General features: G+C 38.5%; 1 protein-coding gene across 1 annotated transcript in view; it reads right to left on the reverse strand.

The window, feature by feature from the left end:
• The window catches only part of LOC126428370 (cytoplasmic polyadenylation element-binding protein 1-B), a 52,495-nt gene that overhangs the window by 7,796 nt on the left and 21,559 nt on the right, over positions 1–23,140 (reverse strand). Inside the window, exons 6-8 of the mRNA XM_050090298.1 lie at positions 18,931–19,023; positions 13,620–13,785; positions 7,839–7,966 (exon numbers count right to left, since the gene is read on the reverse strand). Of these exons, the coding sequence (XP_049946255.1) occupies positions 7,839–7,966; positions 13,620–13,785; positions 18,931–19,023 (387 nt within the window). The remainder of the gene's footprint in view (positions 1–7,838; positions 7,967–13,619; positions 13,786–18,930; positions 19,024–23,140) is intronic.

Below are 23,140 nucleotides of genomic sequence, written 5' to 3' on the forward strand. Positions count from 1 at the left end.
AAAGCTTCATGTGCTATCTTGGAAAAACACACGCACACGCACGTTGTTTATGACAACCAACTTAACAAAACACTTTCTTTGGTGTTGTAGCTTCAGTTCTTAAACAGACCTTGCAATCCTTTCAGTGTAACTGTTCCAGACATTAAAACAACATTCAGCAGGGCTAATTTACAGTTACTGATTTAGTGTTCAGCTAAACACTAGCAGCTACAATGTAGACCACTGTGAATGCTGTTCACAAGCACAGATTGAGAGAATGAGTTAGTTGCTGTTTACAAGAAGCTAGAAGTTGCTCTGACCACTTAAGTGAGTAGAAGCTGCTTTAAATATATGCATTTGGTGAAATGTCAAATTGTGTACCAGATATACCACAGGTGCCTACAGTGGTATCTTCTCCAAAGGAGGTCTTCTGCAGAAAGTACAGGATCTCCACTCATCTACTTGACTGGTGCATCTACAGTACACCTTAAGGACCTGGAGAGGGAAGGCAGCAACCTAGACAAACTCTGGGTATAACAACCATCCAGACAATAAATGGAACAAACTGGTCCAGTGAGACACTCCACCTGTTGAGAAACGTGATGTGTCCTGTGTCTGGGGGAGGCGAACATAAAAGGATAAGGGAAGGCAGTTAGAGCATACAGCCAATAATGATACCCTTTATTGAAATCCCTTAGGGAAAGGGCTGAATAGGATAGGAATGATGATCTAGTGTATGTCCTGGAAACCTCTCAGGTAACTGGGTGAAGACAGTTGCACTACTCACGTGGCTAGCTGTGTGTGGAATGTGCAAGATTCCCCCCCCCCCCCCCCCTTTTGTAGCTTAGGCAACTTCCATACATACCTGAAGGAGAAGTCCAAAAGTATCAGTGTTAAGACCCAAAGAAATGGCCCCTCAAATGTGAGACTATTACAGCCAGAATCATCAATTGCAGAAGCATTTGCAAAGTCCATAATTTTTATCAGTCTGAAAATGCAACTGAGTTCATAATAAATAATCAGGCTAAAAAGTGAAACCAAGAATGCCAAGACATGTTTATATCTGAAGGAAAGGCTAATAGGAAATGGACATCATATTTGTCGCAGTAAACAAGAAACTCAAATCCACCATGACAGAAATTGAAGCAGCATGTGAGGTGGAGTAGGCGAGAATCCTTAACCAGTGTGGCATGAATTAATTCTATCTTTCTATCGTTCTATCGTCTGACTCACCCTTACAGGTGACAAAGTTTTAAGAGCAACTCTTGGGTCACTAACACATATGTTCCCAAATCATACTCTTATCAATGGAGCAGACTTTAAACATCCAACGATCAAATGAGATAAACACAGTTTATGGATATGATATGTAAGTTGGGATGGCAATCATTAAAATAAAGGTGTTTTCATGAAATTTCCACATACAGTGTTCTCCTCCAAATGCAAAAATATTTTGTTAATACACACCTACACTGGGAGAAATGATCATTGTAATACGATAAGATGAATCGGAGTTCACACTGAAAGTTTTTAACTTATTTTTCCCATGTGCTGCTAGAGAGAGGAATGGTGGAAACATAAATGTGAAAGTGGTTCAATGAACCCTCTGGTAGGCACTAAAGTGTAAATTTCTGTAGATGTACCTTTTTGCTTACTAACCCTGTCAGGACTGTATCACTATTTGTAATGACCACCACCACAGCTGTAAAATTTATACGTTCATCACCACAGATATTTGGCTGTTTCTTGCAAAAGTGTTGTGATTCCTGAGATTGTGGTTACAATGGGAACTTAAAACACAGCAGCTTTTTCCGAATTGGATTTCAATTGTATACTGATGTGTGAATGATGTGTCTTGCTTCCAAACATATCGTCTGTCTGCTACTCACTCACTGTCTATTGCTCGTCCTGTAATTTACCGACATCTGTTAATACTATCTCTGTGACAAGCCTTGCCACTAATTTATTCTCGCAATAACGATTACAGTTAGTACGATTTACTTAATCTGTTATACATTTCATGAAGGATTAACTTTCCTCCTTGTTTCCTCTGAATGCCACAATGTCCTCAAGCTGATAAAAAGTTGGCAACATTTTCACCCAGTCTTCTAATACTGGAACAGGGGCTAAATTTCTCATTTGCAATCCACTTAGTAAATCATCACACACTCTTATAATCAAAGGAAATAGTGATCTGGGTGTAGAGTCAAGTGACATTTTTTGAAGAATATTTTCAATTCAAGTGTTACCCGTACGTAACCATAATTAAAGTTTGTATACAGTAACTGTACATGTATGAGAACTTTTTTTTTTTTTTTTGCAAGACTGTTCAAATACAAAGATAATTTGTTAGATGATAGCACTAAGTTCCATTTCCTCCTGTTTTTCACAGAACTGTCAAACTGTGAGCAGAGGAATACTCTTGTTGTAGTGGCTAGTTTGTCGTTTCTCGCATATTCCTTGCATTAGTGCCACACAAGTCAAATGTCACGTGATTACTCAAGCAAGAGTCAATACTGTAACAAGCACTTTGAAGTATCGGGTAATCTTGATACTGTTTAAATGCGAATGTCATTTGCAAACCCCTGCCCTTCCGAAGTCCTCAAAATAAATCTGCACATGACCCCAATAGCCAAAGCTTGGCCTGCAAATTTAAGATAAACCCTACATACTCTATTCAACAACATAAAAATATTTTAATTGGATAGATAAAAAAATCTACCCACCAAGCAGTGGCAAAAAACACACATAAAAGAAGGTTATAATTAGACAAGCTCTTGGAGACAGTGGCTGTTGCAGGCAGAACATTTGAAGGTTAGGAAGAGGGGTGAAAGAAAGTGACTGGAGAAGTCTAGCAAAAGGGGTAGATTTCAGTAAAGCCAAACAGATCTGTGGGTCAGGGGAGACTTACCAGACAGGACGAGAAGGAAACACATAGTTGGGGACCACACCAGACGAGATTTGGAAACCTGAAAGCTTAAAGTAAAGATGTAAGGCAGGGTTATATGGAAGACAGAGATTCTGATAATACATCATGCACAAGTTAGAGTGTATTGCATGCAACAGAAATGGGAGGGCGACGGCAAAAAAAAACGGATGGGTCAGAAAATGAAAGCAGTAGAAAACTAAAACACAGTTAAGAAAGCAGTAGTTACTGCAAAGAAATCCTGAGACAGGAGAAATTAACAATTTAAGGCCAGGTGGGTGATTGGAACCAAGGACATGTAGCCCTAGTTTTCACCAGCAGAACTCTGAGAAACTGGCATCTGGGGAAAGACTCCAGATGCTCTACAACATGAGTCTCAGCCTCAGCACCTGTTTGAAAACACACACACACACACACACACACACACACACACACACACACACACACCCCATCTGGATTCTTCCCCCAACGCCTGCTTCTCTGAACTCTGCAGGTGGAACTAGGACATGTTCTTTGTTCCCACCACCCACCTGGCCTTAATTTACATTAATTTCTTCTGTCTCAGCATTTCTTCACAGTAACTACTCCTTTCTTCACTCCATTTTAAGTTTTTTTTTCAGCTGCCATTTTCTGATTTGTCTATTTTTCACTGTCACCTTCCCATCTCTGTTACATGTAACACACTTACCTTTCACTCTTATTAAATCATGCACAATGTTTTATGAGAATCTCTGTCTACCATATTACCCTGTCTTTAGGCTCTCAGGTTTTCAAATCTCTTCCTGTGCAGTCCCCAACAATAAGTCTTTGCTTCTCATCCTGTCCAGTAGATCTCCACTGACAAGTGTTTCTGGGCGACTTTCCCAAAATCTACCTCTCTACCTAGACCTCTCCAGCCCTTTTCCTTCACCCCTCTTCCTTCCCCTTCAGCACGTCTGCCTGAAGGAGCCACTGGCTCCAAAAGCTTGCCTAATTATAACTTCCTTTATGAAAGTTCTGTTGCCGCTCGGTGAGCACAACCTACAGAACCAGTATTAACTTAATGTAATACAATTCAATAATTTAATCTGCAAATTTAATACAGCCCTGTATTTTTCGAATGATGATTGGGAATTATCCTCATCTTATAGTACGATAAATACAGTATTTCTTAATAAGTTTTGTCAAGGAAGAATTCGGTTAACAGTACACTAGAAAAAACAAATTTGGATATACCAAAGCACTACATATCAAGAACAGGGAAGTCAACTAACTCAAAATCTGCAATGAATTATCACTTTCACTAACAACTCTTAAGTTGTAAAACTGGAGATTATGGCACAAGAAGGAAGCAGGGGGAACCAAGTAAACACAATTTGAAATAAGCTTATGTTGATGCTCAAGACCTGATTAGTTGTGAGAACATGGCACACTGTCACTGCGACTCCTTAGGCATATATTTTTAAGCTACTTATGTTATTAGGAAACATACAAATACTGTTGGCTTGGAAAAATGTGCTCACTGTTTCTCTCAAACAATTTTGGATACCAATTTGATGACAAAGACGCTGAACAAAAGTTGCATTTAAATTCTGCAAATGTGCCAAGAGTGGCAATATTTAGTTTATGTACCAATGCTGGGACCACTGAAAACTGTGTTGCTGGGCAGAGATGGTGTATGCTACCTCTAATGATTTGTAATACAACACAGCTCCAAGCCCTTTACCAGAAGTTTGCTGTGAGCCCAGTTTGGGGCTGTTGACTCCCCAGTCCACAGTCGTGGCTAAGATTTCTGACATTGTAGAGACATGTGTCACTGTGTAACCCAGAAGTAAATATATTTAGATGTGTGTTTTGATGAGGCTCTGAGAGCTAATTTTGCTGATTGTGTCCTCACTTGGCTAGACTGAATGAGCTGTTATGTTCACTAGAAACATTTGTAACATGTTTGTTACATGAACAAGCTGTTAATATAATCAGGTTACATGCCACAGTAAATGAACTTCAACACATATTAATGGGTGAAACTATTCCGGATCAGTTATGGTTTAGATTTACTTACCTGTTATGAATATGTTCACAGTAGCCAGTGGGTACTAATTTTAAATTATGTGCTGTTTTAAAATTTTTTGCTTTGGAAGAGGCTCCTGACCTATTTCAGCTGCAAGTGCAGGTAAATCTTTTAAGTATTGGTTAATTTTGATGTAAACTATATGGAAAGATGGTGACAGGTCATTCAGCTAGAACTGTGATTTAACCAGTTCACATCTGTAACACAGCTAGGTCTGAGCATTATTGTCTAGGATCCAAGCCTGGAACCACAGAAGTTATTGATCAAAGGGAAGCGATCTTCCTTAAACACATATTTTTAAGATTGCGTTATATAAATGTCTGCTTCTGCAAGCGTTCTGATGTTTTGTTTTAATCACTGGTTTCACTACCATTAAACTCTAGTTTCAAGTATGGCGTTTTAACAGTTGTTAGGCTGCTTCTCAATTCTTAAAATGTTAAATTAAAATTGTGTGTGAACCTTGTTTTTACAGTTCTTGATGCTTTTGATCTTGTTCCCATTTACAATATACTTCGTAACATAACTGCAAGTGTTTAAACTGCTATAATCCGCAATCATGTAGGAAGACAGCCCAATTTTAAGCCCTTCTGCACATCCCTGTCCATTAACGGCTGGCAGCCCGTAAGATTCATTCTCTTTCCAAATGGTTACCAGCAAGTTACATATCTCCCTCTCCCCCTCCCTCTTAACAATATGCTATGAATGTGTATCTGTAAATGTTTTAGTTCAATTAATGGAAAAGTCAGGTGACGGCAATAAGCATGAAGTGCTTCACCAGCAGACAACTGGGATTATTTACTGCATTTGTAACTTCATCAAACGTAAACTTGAAAGCAAGACTCTTACTGCTGACATTTTAAGATATAAGAACGGACTGCAGAAGCATGCGGTGTTAACAAGATCACTGTAGAGAAAACTCTAAACGAAGTGTCAGAGCAGTAGAAACCTTACGAACAGTTTGTTTTGCGTAGCCTGAAAAGCGTAGAAATCAAAGGAAACCGGGATCACAAATGGGGTTTTGACAAGAATGTTTTATTAAAGGTGTCCTGTGTAAATGGTAAATACCTGGCATAACAAAAACTTGTGACAATTATGCATGAGAATATTGGCTTCAAAGGTAGTGCTTCGTCACAATTACGCCTTATGGAGTAGAAGCAGAGGGGATTGCACTTTGGGTTCGTTTTGTTGTGTATTACATTTTTACTTGTAATGCAGTCCAAATTGAAATAAATGACTATTATTGCAAGCAGCTTCAATGACCTTGTCACTAAACAGTTGCAATTTTGAGAAATATTTTATATGATGTCTTCACAAACCTGTGTCAGGTGTTCTCGCCTTCCAACATCAAGCGGACTAAAGCTGTGGAGCACCGGACACGTCATAGTCAAGACGTGAGGTAAGATTTCTCTGAAGACTATTGACTGCAGTCCGTTCTAAAATGAATTATTCGGGTCATACATCTGAATGTTATAAAATGATGTACCATACGCAAATGAATCCGATCATTGTCTTCAGCTACACAGTTCAGCAACATGGACTTTGTTTGCCTGCTCTCTGCTGTCACACATGTGCAGATCTCATTCCCTCAATGCTTTCCTACAGCACCACCTCTATACGCAGAAGCGCCATCCTACTTGACGAGGGCTACGGTTGGGCTCAAGTTAAACTCTGAGACAAGTTTATGTTGCACAGACGCTCTAATAAACAATCTGTTCACATTACTGTGATTTGCTATGTACTGTCAAACTTTTAATTTTATAAATTTACATTTTTTTTAATTTTTAACAACTCAAAAAACAGGTCCCAGCTTTCTGCCCTACTGTCCAATACTACCACACGGGGACCCTATTTGTCTTCCTGAAACCCATCCTCTCAATGGAACTGGGGAGACACTGTAGCACAGCCTGCCCTAATGATATGAACTACATGATAAGGCAATGTATTGTGAGGGGAGAATATTTCCACTAAGATGTTGAGAATGGTGGATAACATTAAGTTTCAGATGGAAACAACAGCATCTGTTTAAGTGCCAGTTATGGTATTTATTTGTGGCAATAATTTAGTAATTAAGTACACAAGCTACCTATCCTGGTAATACACATATACCAGTGGACGCCCAGGATGGAATAACAACAGGGGAAGGATAGATTGCTATTCACCACATGAAGGAGGCATAGGGTTACGGACAGTGCGAACGCTCATGGGTGCTAGCAGTCACTGCCATAGTGCCCGAGACAGTAGCCACCACACATGCACTAGTAGTAGTAGTATTAGTAGTAGTAGAAGAAGAAGGAGTAGTAGTAGTTTTTCGACTAAACAATGATGCTACACAGTATTAGCAGGGAACACAGTAACTTTAGATGCGCTCACAAATTGTGAAAGCTGAACATTGTCTGGCAATTTGTAATGTGTCTGATGGGTATAGTACACACTGAACATTTGTTGACAGTAAATTGCAACTCTGCTTCTAAAAATAATTGTAAAAAGCACCCTGACGGCACACCTGATAAAGACACAGGCTTTTAAAGTTTGACAGTCCTATTGAAAATAAGTACTTTTTAGGCCCATCCATAAGTTAAAACAGATGTTGAGTTTCTATCTTTATTTGTGTAGTAGATGCAGTCTTGTGAAATCCGATGAATCTTTTGAAACAACCTGTATCTTGCAATCTCAGATCCTCCTTTTATTACAAGACATACTTCACCCTGGAATCTGGCTGGGGTACTTTAAAAACATTGCAGAATTCTAAGTTGAGATTCCTAGACCAGAATTTGAAAATCCACCACCAACAGAATGTGAGCCCAATGGCACAGGCCCACTATATTTTTGAATATGTATAAAAATAAAATAGCTATGGAAAACATCAGAAAATAAATAGCTTACCTTCTTAGTGAAACGAGGAGTTTTTATTTCTATGAATGCTGCGACTACTGCCCTCATATATGAACGAGGATTGTTGAAGGTCACACGGCCAGAGCCTATTGGATACTTGTATTTGTCTGTGTCAATGCCTGAAAATTACCAAGTAAAATAAATTATTCCAGTTTAAAAACAGAAAGATAAAAATTTGGTTGCTCAAAGCCCTAAGTACCTAACACACAAAATTAAAGTTTTTTTAAATCTCTGTGTCATCAAGTGTTCTCTGTGCCATCAAGTGTGGCTGCATCAGTTTTATTAGCGCCAGCAACGACAATAAGTAAGGTCAGTGTAAGACGCTACCACCATGTCGTTCTGGAATAAAACTGGAATTTGCTCCCTTGCTGCAACACAGATTATTAACCCACATAGCAAAACTCCAAACCTCATCATGAAATGGTGCATACTATGTATGTAACTATTTACTCTTATTTTAGTTCGATGTCTCATCAAACAGGTAGCAAAAGTCCATAGGAGCACAGTACAATCTCTGAAAAAATGGTGCTGGTGAAGTCTTAGGATTGATTTTTAACAGTTCATTTAATTAAGCAAGCAGCATAGAACCACGCAAGTAAAAATATGAGGCCCAGTAGAAACCCTTTGACGACAGGAGATTTTGAATTTAAATGACGAAAGGAGAAAATATATAAATGCAACAAATAAAGTGGACACGGCTCAAAAATTAGAGAAAAAGTGCAAAATAGCAAAGTAGGATTGGTTAATGGATAAATGAAAATCTGTAGAAGCGCACACATACGTAGGAGAAAAAGATTCCACCTACACAGGAAACTAAATAAATCCTCAATAGAAAAAAACAATGCATCAGGATTGAGAACTTAGGTGGCAAGCAAGTACTAAGCAAAAAAACAGAAGACTAGTTCTGAGACTCTAAGGCAGAGTTAAAGAATATCCTCGATGTTATTCAATTTGTACATAAAGCAAGCTTTAAAGGTAACTAACAGATATTTGGAAACGGAATTTAAGTTGGAGGAAGAAATATAAAGGTTCACCAACGATATTTTAATTCTGCCACACACACAAAAAACTTGAGACTTTCGTTCAAAAGAATGGATAGTATCTCAAAAAGAGATTCAGCAGCAGTATAAGGAAAAGAATAGCACACATGGCCATCATCTCTGGTAGCAGTCAGAGCTGCCAGAGATTGTGGTATTTTCTGTGTGCACTCGCGCACGCAGAGAGAGAGAGAGAGAGAGAGAGAGAGAGAGAGAGAGAGAGAGAGAGAGAGAAGAAGACGAACACCAAGGCAAACAAAATGCAAAGAAAGAGTGATAAGGAGTTAACATGGAGGGAGAGTCGAGGCCTTTGAGAGAAGGCCAGATGCCCACCCTTAGACTGAACGATAAACGACGCACTTTCGTAAGCCAGTCACAGATCATGTCACGTGATCTCGCCAGCTGATGACAGCTAAGGACACGTGATAGCAAGATCACTCTTAAGTAGTGCAAACACACAAATACGAAAACTTAATGGTTTAAATTAATATACATATTGTTGCTACAAGAAAAGCAAAGCTTTCACATATATTGGTCTCTAAGATTAATAAGCTGCAAGAGAAGCTAAGCTTCCACATATAATGTTTATCTCTTTTGTGCGTGTTACATTTTAAGAGACATCACATAAATGTCCCAGTAAAATTTTTAATAACGACATAAATGTCTGATCTTCTGGGCTCTAAATTCTTCTATATGGTCGTCCCCAAAGAGTTGATTTTTCAATGAGAGTCAAACACTCCGACTTAAGAAATTCATCATACATTCTCGGCCATAGTTCATCTTGCATAAAAGGAAATTAATTAACTTTCAAAGTAACACTTTTCAAACCACCATTCCCAATATTTTCCTGTGACCTGTTAGGAATAGGTTCGGTTCAGCAGTTGCCAGAGCGCGCCAGATAACAGGTGTCACTGCAATTGCGCACCTAGGATGATGCAGGAAGGCCATATGTTTGTACGTATAAGACATTAAAAGATATTGCATTAAAACAAATCTAATGTAAACAGGTGCCATGTCACAATCACCACAGGCAATTTGTTGTTAAGAAGCATTGCATAGTCTTCCTAAAGCCTTTGACACACTTTGATGTTGGCAGGCACTTGTATGAGCACTGTGGTGTTGTATACAGCGCATTTCCTTTGTGACTAAGTTGCCCTGATGCCACCCACTCTGATCCGGGCCTCTCCCAATGGGCACCATCCACCCACATCAAAAGCCACCTGGCACAATGACCATTTCTGTAAGTCCTAATACCCCAAGAAGGTGGGCATCTACTCCTTGGCTGTGTGTGGGGAGTTTTGCAGCTCAGGCATCAGCAGTGCGATCCCAGTGTTGTCCAGGGGACACCACCAAATGGGTACATGACGGCCCTACTACAACAGACTGGCTACCGTGCTGGATATTGGGCATACAGAAATCCAATATTGTCATGGGAGTTAAAGAGGTCAGTGGGCAATGGAAGATGACATATCCCAGAAGATGTCTTCATCTAAATGTTTAACTGCAGGTGGAGGTGCAAAGTCATGACAAAAAGAGGTGCAGGAGATCAAATCAAACGGCACTACAGATAACTTGTGCACCACGAAGGCATCCTTCCCAAACGACCTGTACTTCTGTAGAATTTTAAAGTGGAAGGTCAAGCCATAAAATGGAATCTGAACTTACAGGGCCAAAACTGGTGACTCCTTTTAGTCACCTCCGACAAGTAGGAATACCATTGGCCTATTCTAACCCCCAGACCCGCTTGGTGTTACAGTGAAAGGCGTCCAAATCTAACAAGTGGTGGTTTTCCTTCTGTAGCCAATGGCAGTTTAATTGGGTAGAGTAGACTTCAAGCCGTGTACACACTAGGCTTGAAACATGTTTTGCACTACCTGATATGGACACCGTTTGGAAACATCTTTTGGAACACTGTATTCTATCCGTAGCAGTGTCAGTGTAGATCAATGGAAACAGTATTTCAGGCCAGCTAACATACGTCACCGCCGTGCAGGGCAAGTGCGTTTGTGTGTCGCACTGTGTCGTCTGTTGTATAGAGTTGTCATGCGTGTTGCGGTTTATTAAATTTTTGTGGGTGGAGGGAGGGTGATACCATTTATACCAGAAATTCTAAATCATTAGATGATACCCAAGAGAAATTACGAAAACTAGATCTTTCTTCCATACTCAGTTACCATACGTAACAAGTTTTTCCCCACCAGCTGTTCTACAGTATGTTTTCACTCACCCAAGACAATGACTGTATGCAAACCAAGTTATTTCTTACAACTAATCCAATTTTATCAACCATTAACAACTACTATACAAACTCTCCATCAAAATAAAATTGTAGTTTTAAAACAAATTACAAAATTCTTTGATAAATGCAACCTTATTCTGTAAAATTACGAAACACAAATGGTCATCGACTTCAGGGCACGTCATTATAAATTAATAGAAAAAGAATGATCAGCAACAATATCTTATTTTGTTTCCATGAACTTTCATGTATTAATAATGCAGCAGCACATATTACAGTTTCCTCATCTCTAGATCTGACACAGTACACAATACGAAAGCGATACAACAAATAGCGTTGCAGACAATGCGAGTAAACTGAAAAACATTTGCTCCCAGTGTGGACAGAAACAGATACAAGAAACGAAGTCATAAACAGATGTGATACACTGTAGGAAATAATGTTTTCAACAAAAACATATTTCCAATGGCCACGGGGACATAGCTCCACACTACTTTTTGCAGTTGTGATGTTACTAGTGGGCTTTCAACTATAAACTTTTGCGAGCATTTGTAAACAACCCTTCCGTGAACTGTGTGCATTTAGATTATTCATTTCCTTTGTAGTGTGTGATGTATGTGCACAGTATGTCACTTCAAAACTAAGGATGAAATAAATGTTTGCCTGTATTTCTGAATGTGTGGCTATTCCCTAGATGACAGCTTACATTACTGAGAGTTAAATGAGCAACAATAAAATTCATATTTATCTTTTCACAAATACTTCATGTTTATTTTCAAATATGTGGCGATTTCCGAGTGTGCTTTTAGGCAGGAACCTAAGATGATAGCTTAAATTGCTGCAAGTGAAATGATGAGCAATAACATTCACATTCCTCCTCGTCACAAAAATTTTGCACACTGCGCAACCATAAATTTATTCCTCTAAACAGTTGTTGCCACAACTCAGATTCTCCTGTCACTAACACACCCATACACGTCAACCGGACACTAAAGCGATCAATAAATCTATAGCCTCATTCCTTATCACTACCATGCTACGATTACATCAGTTCCTGCAAAACGTAGTGTGAAACGTACTCTACCCATAATCATTGTGTGGTGAAGCTAAACACTGCAAGTTGTGTTGGCAAAGCTGACAGATTACATCAGCATTTCCTCTCTCACGTCTCCCCTCTCCGCGATGGCCTAAATATTCTGTCAACTTTTCCATCACCCACAGTACCAACCGTCTGCCTTTTGTGTCACTTATAACTCATTTGGTCACGTCAAATGATAATAGCAAGGAAATGGGATATCTAGAGGTTTTCGCAAAAAAAGGGTATTACTTTTGTAAAAATTATGTCTGGTGTGCCCTGTCCTGCAACTGAAAATGTTCATTATGTGCAATCTTTTAGAGCTAAAAACTATTCCTGTATTTTATGTATTTCAGCATATTTTTTAATACTCTGTCCTATCTTCATTGATACTTTTGGGCAATAGATACTCATCAGAGATGTGATACACTACATTGCGAAGAATTCTTTCTCAGAAGATTCACGAAGAGACCCAAAAATGGTGCACAATACCCACTTGCAGCAAACAGATGCAGAAAAGGAGAGAGTCAAGATGTGTCTACAGAATAAAATCTAGGGAGCATACATAAGCTTTGGCTTCATAATTATATTTTGTAGGTTGGACACTTGTTTGTCTAAAGTGAAGATGTACCTAAGGGAAGCCAAGAAAGCGCAAAATGTTTTCCACGACAGGCAAGCTCTCTTGCAGAAACTACAAGAATACGTAATTTGTACTGTGACTCCCGTGGACAGCTAAACAGGAATATTAGTATTACGTTAATCCTATAATTTGCCCAACAAAGATTAATGATTAGAAGCGCGCGCATGCGCGCGTGTGTGTGTGCATTGGGCAACCAGAATCTGCAAAGCAATACGACCCACACTTGTAATGAATAGAGTAACTAGTGAGGACTTTCTCATCCTCAGTTTTGGAAAATATATCAAAAACCCAAATACATCTGCAAATGGAGAAAAAGCAAACTAGCTTAACATATTCACTTGTGACAGCTAAAAGTTCAAATATTTTCAGCAGTTACACTCCTTTTTCTTTTTTAATTGTTGAAAGTCTTACAGATTTTAAATTCATGATAAAAGGAAAGGTAGTTCATTATAACATGTTCATTTTCCTCCAAGACAAACTGTGGTGCCAAGTATCTGACTTACACATAAATACTGATAAGGTACCTATCACTGAACTAACAAATTATAAAAAGTAGTAATACGCATGGAAATGAAATAATGTGATGACAATGTAATTGTGGAATAGGAACGCCACCAAAAATACAAACTACATTAGTAATAACAGTATTACCTCAAAATTTGGCAAGAACTATGTTACAATGCAAAGGAGTGGAAATGGTCACAAGCATGAATTAAAAAAAAAAAATCTGGAAACTTTAGCCTTTGGTAGATAATATGACCTCATTTGTGCAAGAACTCACCTACATATATCACACCTCCAAAAAGGTCATTCATTATTTTCGCCAAACCCTCAGCATTTAGCATTCCATGAAGAGCACCAACAAATACAGTTTTCTGTGGGTCCAGCTTCTGTGAAGTGTACTTTATGTAGTTACTATCACTTAACAGCCATGGGATTACCTGGACCTGCAACACATTTGCAATAATGAGTCTAAAAGACAAAGAGGAAGTAAACATTAAATATTCACATGTAAGTTAAAGCATTTACTATAGTGGTTGCAGCATAGTTAAGTGCACAGCTTCAATATGAGTCTGTCTACAGGGTGACAATTATGGAGCTAACGGGTGGGAAGGGGGGAGGGGGGGAGGAGGGGGGGGAAGAAAGGTACGAACTATGGTGTGGGCACACTTTATTCAACATATAAATGTCACTACAGATATTTGGATTTAGGTTATGACATGTTCAACGTGCCTGTCATCACTTGCGATGATGTGACACAGACGAATAGCTATGTTCTCCACGACCCACTGTAATATCTGAACATTGATGCTGTCGATGACCTCCTGAATGGGTGTTTTCAGCTCAGCAATGGTTTTGGGGTTATTGCTGGGCACCTTGTCTTTATTATGGCCCCACAAAAAAGAATCGCACATATTCAGATCTGGAGAATGCGACGGCCAATCGAAGCCCACACCAGTAGCCTCTGGGTATCCCAGGGCCAGAATGCAGTCCCCCGAAATGCTCCTCCAGGACATCGAGCACTCTCCTGCTTCAATGGGGTTTATTTCCATCTTGCACGAACCACACATTGTCGAAATCAGGGTCACTTTGGATAATGGGGATGAAATCACTTCCAAAACCTTCATGTACCATTCGGTAATCGCCATGTCATCAAGGAATATCGCACCGATTATTCTGTGATGGGCACTGTACACCACACCGTCACCCGTTGAGAGTGAAAGGTGGTCTCGTTTGCAAAATGCTGATTCTGAATCCCCCCAAATGTGCCAATTTTGCTCACTGATGAACCCATCCAAATGGGAGTGGCCTTTGCCACTAAACCAAACCATACAGCAAATACTAATTCCCATCATGCCCCCACAGCCAACCAGTCAATTTGAACGTCTTAGCACAAATCATTCGGAAGTTATCATGATTTTATTTCATATAGTTCACTAATTGTTATCTTGTACTTTCTACACAGATATGACAGCACACAAAACATTTCAGTATTCAGGAAACTTTTTGCAGTGGATGTATCTACCATTATAAAACATTGTGTTATCAGTCATGTCCACAGCAAAGAAAATTGTGCTAAGCAGTGTGACAATGCTGAAAAGGTACGGTTACTTCTTTGCATGTTTCTCTACTCGGAGATGTTCCTGCTTAGTACATGCCTGGCTGCCTCAACATGGCAACGTGCAGTTCGACTGTTGAAGGTAGTAAAACTTTCTGAAGAATTCTGACCCCTCTGTACAATGTGTATGTTCAACAGTTCAGGCTGAATGTGTTGAAAGAGAACACTTTGCACTTTCATTGAAATGTCAGTTGAGAACACTGCACCTAATTGCAACGTCACAGTTTTACAGCAGAAACTTAAGAGTAGGGTGGACATCAAGTCACCTCAAGGGAAAACAGTGGCATTAATACCCTGGACATCAGCTTTAGCATTGCGGAAGATTGAAGAAATGTCACATTACAAGAACAGGTAGATGACCACCAATTGTCTGTCAGTTAATGCTCTTTTCACGATAATCTGGGCAATACATCTAGTTTTTATAAGGACAATACATCTTCAAAGGTTTCTTTTTTAACTAATTCTGTGAACATAAACAATCAAACTAATCTATATTTCCAACAGAGTAAGGGAGTTACAAAGCATGGGTTCCCTTTCTCCTACTTGTACATCACCATAGCGTAAGGGAGTTAACTTCACAATACGAGTAGCATAATAAGAGGGGGCAGAAATCTGACTGGAAAAGTGTGGTGCAGCAACACGAGCTACTAGTGAAGTGAGAGCAAAGTCATACTGCATAAATTACAGGAAATTGTTGTATAAAGGTTCTCAAACATGTACCTAACATTTAGTGTAAAAGAATCCTGCAGGTTTTTGAAAGATTCTGTACACATCCCAGCCCAACTTTTCCTGTTTTGAAAAAAAAATGTCCTACAAATGGCTTTATGGAAGTGTGTTTTAATTTAACCCTCTGTTACTCGCACAAAAATTCATGACATGGTCACTTGTGCGGATGACAGGTGTCATCCACAAAGCAAGCAGTCTATTTGTATACTTTGAATGGTCTTTATGGCTGGTTTTATGATTTTTTATTAAATCTAACTCTAATACATTTAATATTTGCACACAGTATAATATATTCTAACATTTGAAACAGTTCGGCCATTTAAAGAACAATATCTTCAGCTGAATTACTGGCATTAGATGATCCCTCTAGTTGCTTATCGATTTACGGTCCTAAATTCAAAGTGTAAGCTGTTTTTACATCAACCAAAGCAAACACTTTCAACCCATACTTTGCTGATTTGCTAGGGATATATTGCCTGAATGGAATGGCCAGTTTCCTCTACATGCCAAAAGCTGTTCGTCAACAGTAAGATATTCAATAGCTGAAAATATTTTTGGCAATTGTTCGTGAATAGTTCAAGCACCTCTCTGCAGATAGACTGACAAGTTGGCTCCTATCAAACACCTCTATCATGGATATTATCAAACCTAAGACATATCAACAGAAACCTGAATTGGTTTTCACTTATGCATAAACAACATAATTCAAGTCCGTTACCCCTTTCAGTTATCCCACAATTTCGATATACTCTTCCTAGAACATCTCTAAGATCCACACAGATGTAACAAACCAATGAAAGCTCTGATCTCTATCACATCTGTTTCTTTAGCATCCCTTTCCCTAGAGAAGTTACCATGAACTTCAGTGATGGATATATTAGTGCATGATGCGATAATGTTTATTATGTTTTCATCCAACAAAAAACTCAGAATTTCTATTTCTGTCTTTTTTTATATGAGCTTGATTTTTTGGTCCAGGCAAATGCGTCATATTACAAGATCTGCTAACAATGGTAGGATTTTTATTTTTCCTCTGTTTAGTTACTCCATCTTTCCCCAAAACAAATGCATCCTCTTGAGTTACTTCTTCCTGTGACTCATATTCACCATTCTCTGGCACTTTTTCTGTTCCTGAATCATGACCGCTTTCATGAGCACAGTCACCAGTCTGAGTCAGCGCTATCACTGTGAGCATCTTCATCACTCAGCTCAATGAACCATTCCAACCATACATTTGTATCTCTACTAAACTCTGTCTGAGGTATTTTTGCTTTTGACATTTCTTCCACAATCTAAAGATAAAGAGAATACGAGGTAACATGGAAGGTAACTGCAGTCAGTTTCAACAAATCCAAATTTATGCACATGAATGATCGATTGAACCTAGAAAGTAATACAGACGTATTTTGTTTCAGATTGCGGCAGCAGAGCTTGCGCGGATAACTTGTGTCATCCAAACTATAATAATGTTTGATAAACAATGTATCTTTCGTAATTGAAAGTTAACAATGATTGGAGCTAACTGCTGGAGAGTTAACAGAAAGGCACTGAAAATGGCGTGATCTCAATCCTGCCCTGTCAGACAAAATTTAGCGGGAAAGTCATGTGGATGGTGAGTGTCATCCGCGCGAGCGATGTAGAGTTAAGAACATGGTATTACATGCCTCAATAAATATGAAACTCTGAATTCATTACTGTTAACTTTGTAGGAGTTGTAATAGCTGAAAATGTAAAAACATCCATGTTTTTCGGTATAGGTTTCCTTGTTACATGTAAAGAGCCTAAGTGTTAAGTATTTCTTAGACCTGAAAATCCTGAGGCGGCAGTGGCTCTGTTTTGAGAAGCCATCCTGCCATTTCACTTAAAAAATTAAACTGAAGAGGACTGTGCGTACTTGAAAGGTTAGGATTAAAAGTGTCTAATTCCATTGCAAATACATTAAGTTTCCCAATGTGAAGCACATTAAGTAATATGCTTTCCATGCCTTGCAGGGTTCCAAAATTGATTATATAATATTCCCCCAACACTATTATTGCCTCCACTTAGCAGCAATGAAAGAAAGAAGGCTTAGAAGTAATGGAAAGTGCGGCAAAGTTTCTATGGCCAAATGATAATGTTAGGATTCACAAAGGTGCTTATTTCATGGATAGTATTATAAAATTGAAGACCTCGGCTGTGAACAATGGTAAGCGACAAGGTGGTTGTTTTGAGAAACTGCGCTTAAAATGAGTTACCATTTACCTACCACAGTTTCTTTGCAGGGTGAGGTAACGAAACATTACCATTAATACTTTAAAAAATACAAATTTAAATGGTCAGAATTTTTTCAATCTACGATATTAAGATTTGCATTAACAAGTTAGAAAATAATCGCATTAACGACCTCAAATAGGTTGTCATTTAACATTTCTGACATCGCACTATCAGGTAAATCTAGTAAACAATGGTAAGGGACACAACATTATTTACTTCCTTAAAGAGTTACTCACCTTTATCACTTTTGAAAGCACATTTGCATTCTAAAGAACATTTCCAGGATCTTTATCCGAGTTTTAATTATCCAAGTTATCTTCAGATTTGTATAAATCATACCTGAAAAGCATTCCTGTGGCATGAACACTACACACATTACTGCTACTGGCAACTGTAGTTTTGGCACTAGCCCCTGTTTACATGCTTACAGAGCTGCTGTTAGTGAAAATTTGAAATTAGTGGCACAGCTGCCATTTCTCGGTTCACCATGGAACATTCAGCTAGCATGAAGAAAGAATATCACACTTGCAATGTTCTACATGCAGTACCACTCTTGTTTCTCATGGACTGCTCTTACCATCGTTTACAGCCAAGGTCTTCAATTTTATCCCTTTAGTTTCAAACTAAAGTGATGTTGGTGGAAGTAATAACAACAACAACAACAACAACAATAATAATAATAATAATAATAATAATAATAATAACAACAACAACAATGATGCCATATAGTGAAATGGCCTAGAGCGTGTCTTTCAATTTCACTCTATTTCGGTAATTTGCTCTCCCCAAACCATAATGCCAATCCAAGTACTGACTGGGCCCAATATTGCTTAATTTTAGTGATCAGGTGAGAACCAGTGCTTGCAATGTGGCGAGGCCAGTGGCTCATGATAAGTAGCATAATAAGAGAGAGGCACATCTGCGCGCGCACACAATTTTTCGGAACTAACCTCATTAAAGCCAGCTTTTATAAAAAAAGTATTGGTCGACTTACTTCCTTGGCTTTCATCTTCTTTGAGGATATCTTGAAATACCAGCTGCCACCACTCGTCAACTCTTGAGTGCATGCATTCAGGAGCTCTCTAACCTGGGAAGAGAAGAAGACAAATGAAGTTTTACCGATCAATTCTAACGTTTCTTTCCTATACTCACACTCTGATCACTTTACTAATTAAGAACTTAAAAGAAAAGAAAGATGGGAAAAATTTGCATACCATATGCTAACAAGACCACGGAATTATACTGACTGAATTTCACCATTTGTAGCTCACTTTTTACTATCTATTAGTTAGTAAAAAACTCTTCCATTTCGTGCTCCTTGTTTAGTTAATCATCCACAGTTCCTCCCCCCTTTGTTTGTGCCATCATCCAGTGAAATTGTGCTCCCCACAACAAGTTGCATCTTCTAATTTTCACGTTTTTTATTTTGAACTGTTAACTTCTCTTTTAACTCATTACTCTACAAATATTATGAAGTGTTCGTTATCTTCTCCCCAGTATCTGTTTTGGCTACAATTCCTTTATGTCTGAGCCCTTCCTTCCCACCTCAAACCCCCATTATTGGCAGGCATAAACATGAAGAATTTTTGATTTCTTAAAACATATCTTTTTATATGAAAACTTTTAAGTGTGTGTGTGTGTGTGTGTGTGTGTGTGTGTGTGTGTGTGTGTGCCCCCCCCCCCCCCCCCCCCACACACACACACACACACACACACACACACACACACACACACACACTGGTGTAGTTAAGTTAATCTCACTACAAAATTTCAAATTGTGTAAACACTACACCAGATCAAATGGTCATGGTGGGGTTGCCATCTCCATGAAACAACACATTGAATACAGCCCACTTCCTACCCTAATGGAAATAGGAACAGACAAGATCTTTGAATGTGCAGCCATAAAGCTTACAGATCTAAATCTAATTGTAGCTACAATTTACCGTCCGCACGCACCCCCCCCCCCCCCCCCCTCCAGTAGTATTAATGATTTTCTGTTACAGACAGACTTATTTCTATCCAAAATAAGTCAGTGGAAACAGGATGTAATTATATGTGGTGACTTTAATATAGACGCTCACACCCACATCAGAAACAGGGAGACACTGATTAACATTGCAAAAACTTATAATCTGCATGGCCTTGTAAATGAGCCCACTAGAAGAACACCCAGCTCTAGATCAAATTTTTGCAAATAGAAATAAACTTAACCCATCACTAGAAGTATACAATGCAGCATTCAGCGACCACCATGCTGTCATTCTAAAGGTCGATGTTAGCAAAGATACCTCAAACCCAGTCCCATCTAAAACTTTACGAAGGTTTTTCACTCAAAGAAACTTTAACAAGCTAAATGTCCTCCTTACTAAAGAAACGTGGACAGAGATGTACGCAGCCAATGATGTGAACATGAAATTCAACATATTTCTTGACACAATGATCCACCACTTTGAAGAGGTTTTTCCACAAAAGCCAGTAAGAATAAATAATAATACAACAAACAAGACTTTGATTACACCAGCTATAAAAATCTCTTGCAAACACAAAAGCATACTCCACATGTCATGGAAACAAAGTAGTGACTCCCCCAACTAACAGAATACTATAAAAACTACACATGTATCCTAAGAAGAGTGGTAAGACAGGCAAAAAGGATGCAAAATGATGAGTATATTGACAAATCCAGCAATAAAGTAAAAGCAATGTGGAATATTATAAAAAGGGAAAGAGGGGAAATCAAAGCTACACACACGAACATAGAAATCAAACTCAACAATGAATCTATATCTAATCCCAAAGTTGTGGTGAACTTTTCAACAAATTCTTTACGAGCATAGCTGAAAAATTGGTCAAAAATAATCCTAACACAAACTACCAACCAGCAAACCCAAAATATCACATGTGCTGAGTCAATTTTCATTACCAAAGTCACTGAAAATGATGTTGCAAAAGGCCTCAGAGAGTTAAGAAATTCATATTCAGCTGGAATTGTTGGTATCCCAGCAGCTGTCGTCAAAAATTGTGTACACACAACTGCTGAACCATTAACTCACCTCGGTGACTGTTCTTTCCATGCAGGTACTTTCCCTGAAGCTCTGAAACTTTCGAAAGTAATTCCTGTCTTCAGAAAAGGTGGTGATAAAGATATGAATAACTACAGGCCTATATCAATCTCATCCCACTTTTCTGAAGTTTTTGGAAAAAATAATGTACAAAAAACTGATGGGCTTCATTGGGGAAAAAAAGAAAAGGGGGGAGAGAGAGAGAGAGAGAGAGAGAGAGAGAGAGAGAGAGAGAGAGAGATATTTACTAAGTATAGCTCAATTTGGGTTCAGAAGCAACAAATCTCCTGCAACAACAGTATACGATTGCATAAATACACTATTAGATCTGTTAGATAAAAAAACAACTCATAACAGGCATATTTCTGGATCTGTCAAAGCTTTTTGCCGCTGTTGACCACAAAATATTGCTGGAAAAAATAGAACACTATGGTATCAGAGGAACTGCAAACAATTGGATTGCTTCATTCCTAACCAATTAGATGCAGAGAGTCAGCATGAAATACACTAATAGACAAACCAACTTAATAACCGAAATCCTATCAAGTAACAAAACTGCAAAGCAAGGTGTACCACAGGGCTCAGTGTTGGAAGCTCTACTTTTCCTCCTGTATATTAATGACTTGAGTGTGAATGTAGATGCACACAAAGCAATAATATCTGCTGATGACACAACTTTACTCCTCAAAGGGGAGAATACAGAGGCTGTGCAAAAAGCTGTGAACTTTGTCACTGGACAACTCAGCAACTGGGCTAAAATCAACAGATTAACTATCAACACCATAAAGACAACTTCCACGAACCTTCACGCAACACAAAATGCAAATTCCTCTCAGCCACTTGTCACTGTAAATAACCAGCCAATAGATACTGACACTGTTCTCAAATTCCTGAGTCTGTGGGTTCAAAATAACCTGAAATACATACAAACACATACAAGATAGGTAAATGTCAGACTTAGTAGTGGCTGTTATGCATTGAGTGTACTAAAATCATGTGCTAGCCTGAAACCATTAACCAGCGCGTACTATGCTTATATACAAGCCCACCTAAAATAGGGTGTGATATTCTGGGGAAATTTTCTAACTACCCTGAGCACATTCAAAATCCAGAAGAGAGCAATGAGGATTATTACTGGGAGCAAACCCATACACTGCCTTGCCTATACATTCTTGAGACAAATTTTTCTGAGTCGTAAAAAATTATGAAATAAACACAACACCAGGAAAAACTCAAATCCGCATGTTTTACGTAGAAACATTCAACTGTGTAAAAAGGGAGCTTTCCACATGGGCCTCCAACTGTTCAACAATCTTCCCACTAGTAATATGTCCATCGAAGACAACATAAAATTTAGCAAAAGTCATTTGTTGTGTCACTGTTTTTACTCTATAAATGAATACTCAGAACAGTAATCTTGCTATTTATGTTAAACTGAAAACATTGAGCAATGGAGCAATGGAGTGAAGTAAACTTAACCAATCTTTGCAATATAATACATTAGGATGCTATAAGTTGTAAATGTTAACTGATATTTTCTGACATCTGTAACACACTGTGTACCATCAGATCACGTGGAATAAATAAATAAAAAGACATTTTTCTGTATTTATACAATTAGCAACATATCACAGGTTAAACTAAACTAAAAAGTTACCTTCCAATAGCTGTGAAGAGAGCACATGCGTATGTTGACATTGCGAAACTATCTATAGAGAATTAGGATAGATACATCCACTTCAGAGCATTTTAAATAACGGCTTAAGTATCAAGTGCAAATACCTGCATGAGACCAGACCCTAGAAACTACAGATACACAAAGCTGGAAAAACAATCTTTGCTCTTGAAACTGTTAGATTTTACATTTACCACAAGTGAATTTTCCCTTTAATATGATATCAGCGTAAATATCCTTGGAAGATCCTAGAAGCAATTTATTACAAGCTGCATGTCTTGACTGAACATGGAACACAAGCATCTTAATTAGTACAGTATACTTCTACATCTAAAGTTTGGTGTGTAATACTTATCCACCAATTTTACTCACAGTTCCTCTTACAGCTTCCCCAGGACTATCTTTTACACCTATCATCTCATCTCATCCTATCCCATCCAACCCCATCCCACCACATCCTATCT

Source organism: Schistocerca serialis, chromosome 12 (genome assembly GCF_023864345.2).
Source record: "Schistocerca serialis cubense isolate TAMUIC-IGC-003099 chromosome 12, iqSchSeri2.2, whole genome shotgun sequence".
Lineage (NCBI taxonomy): Eukaryota > Metazoa > Arthropoda > Insecta > Orthoptera > Acrididae > Schistocerca > Schistocerca serialis.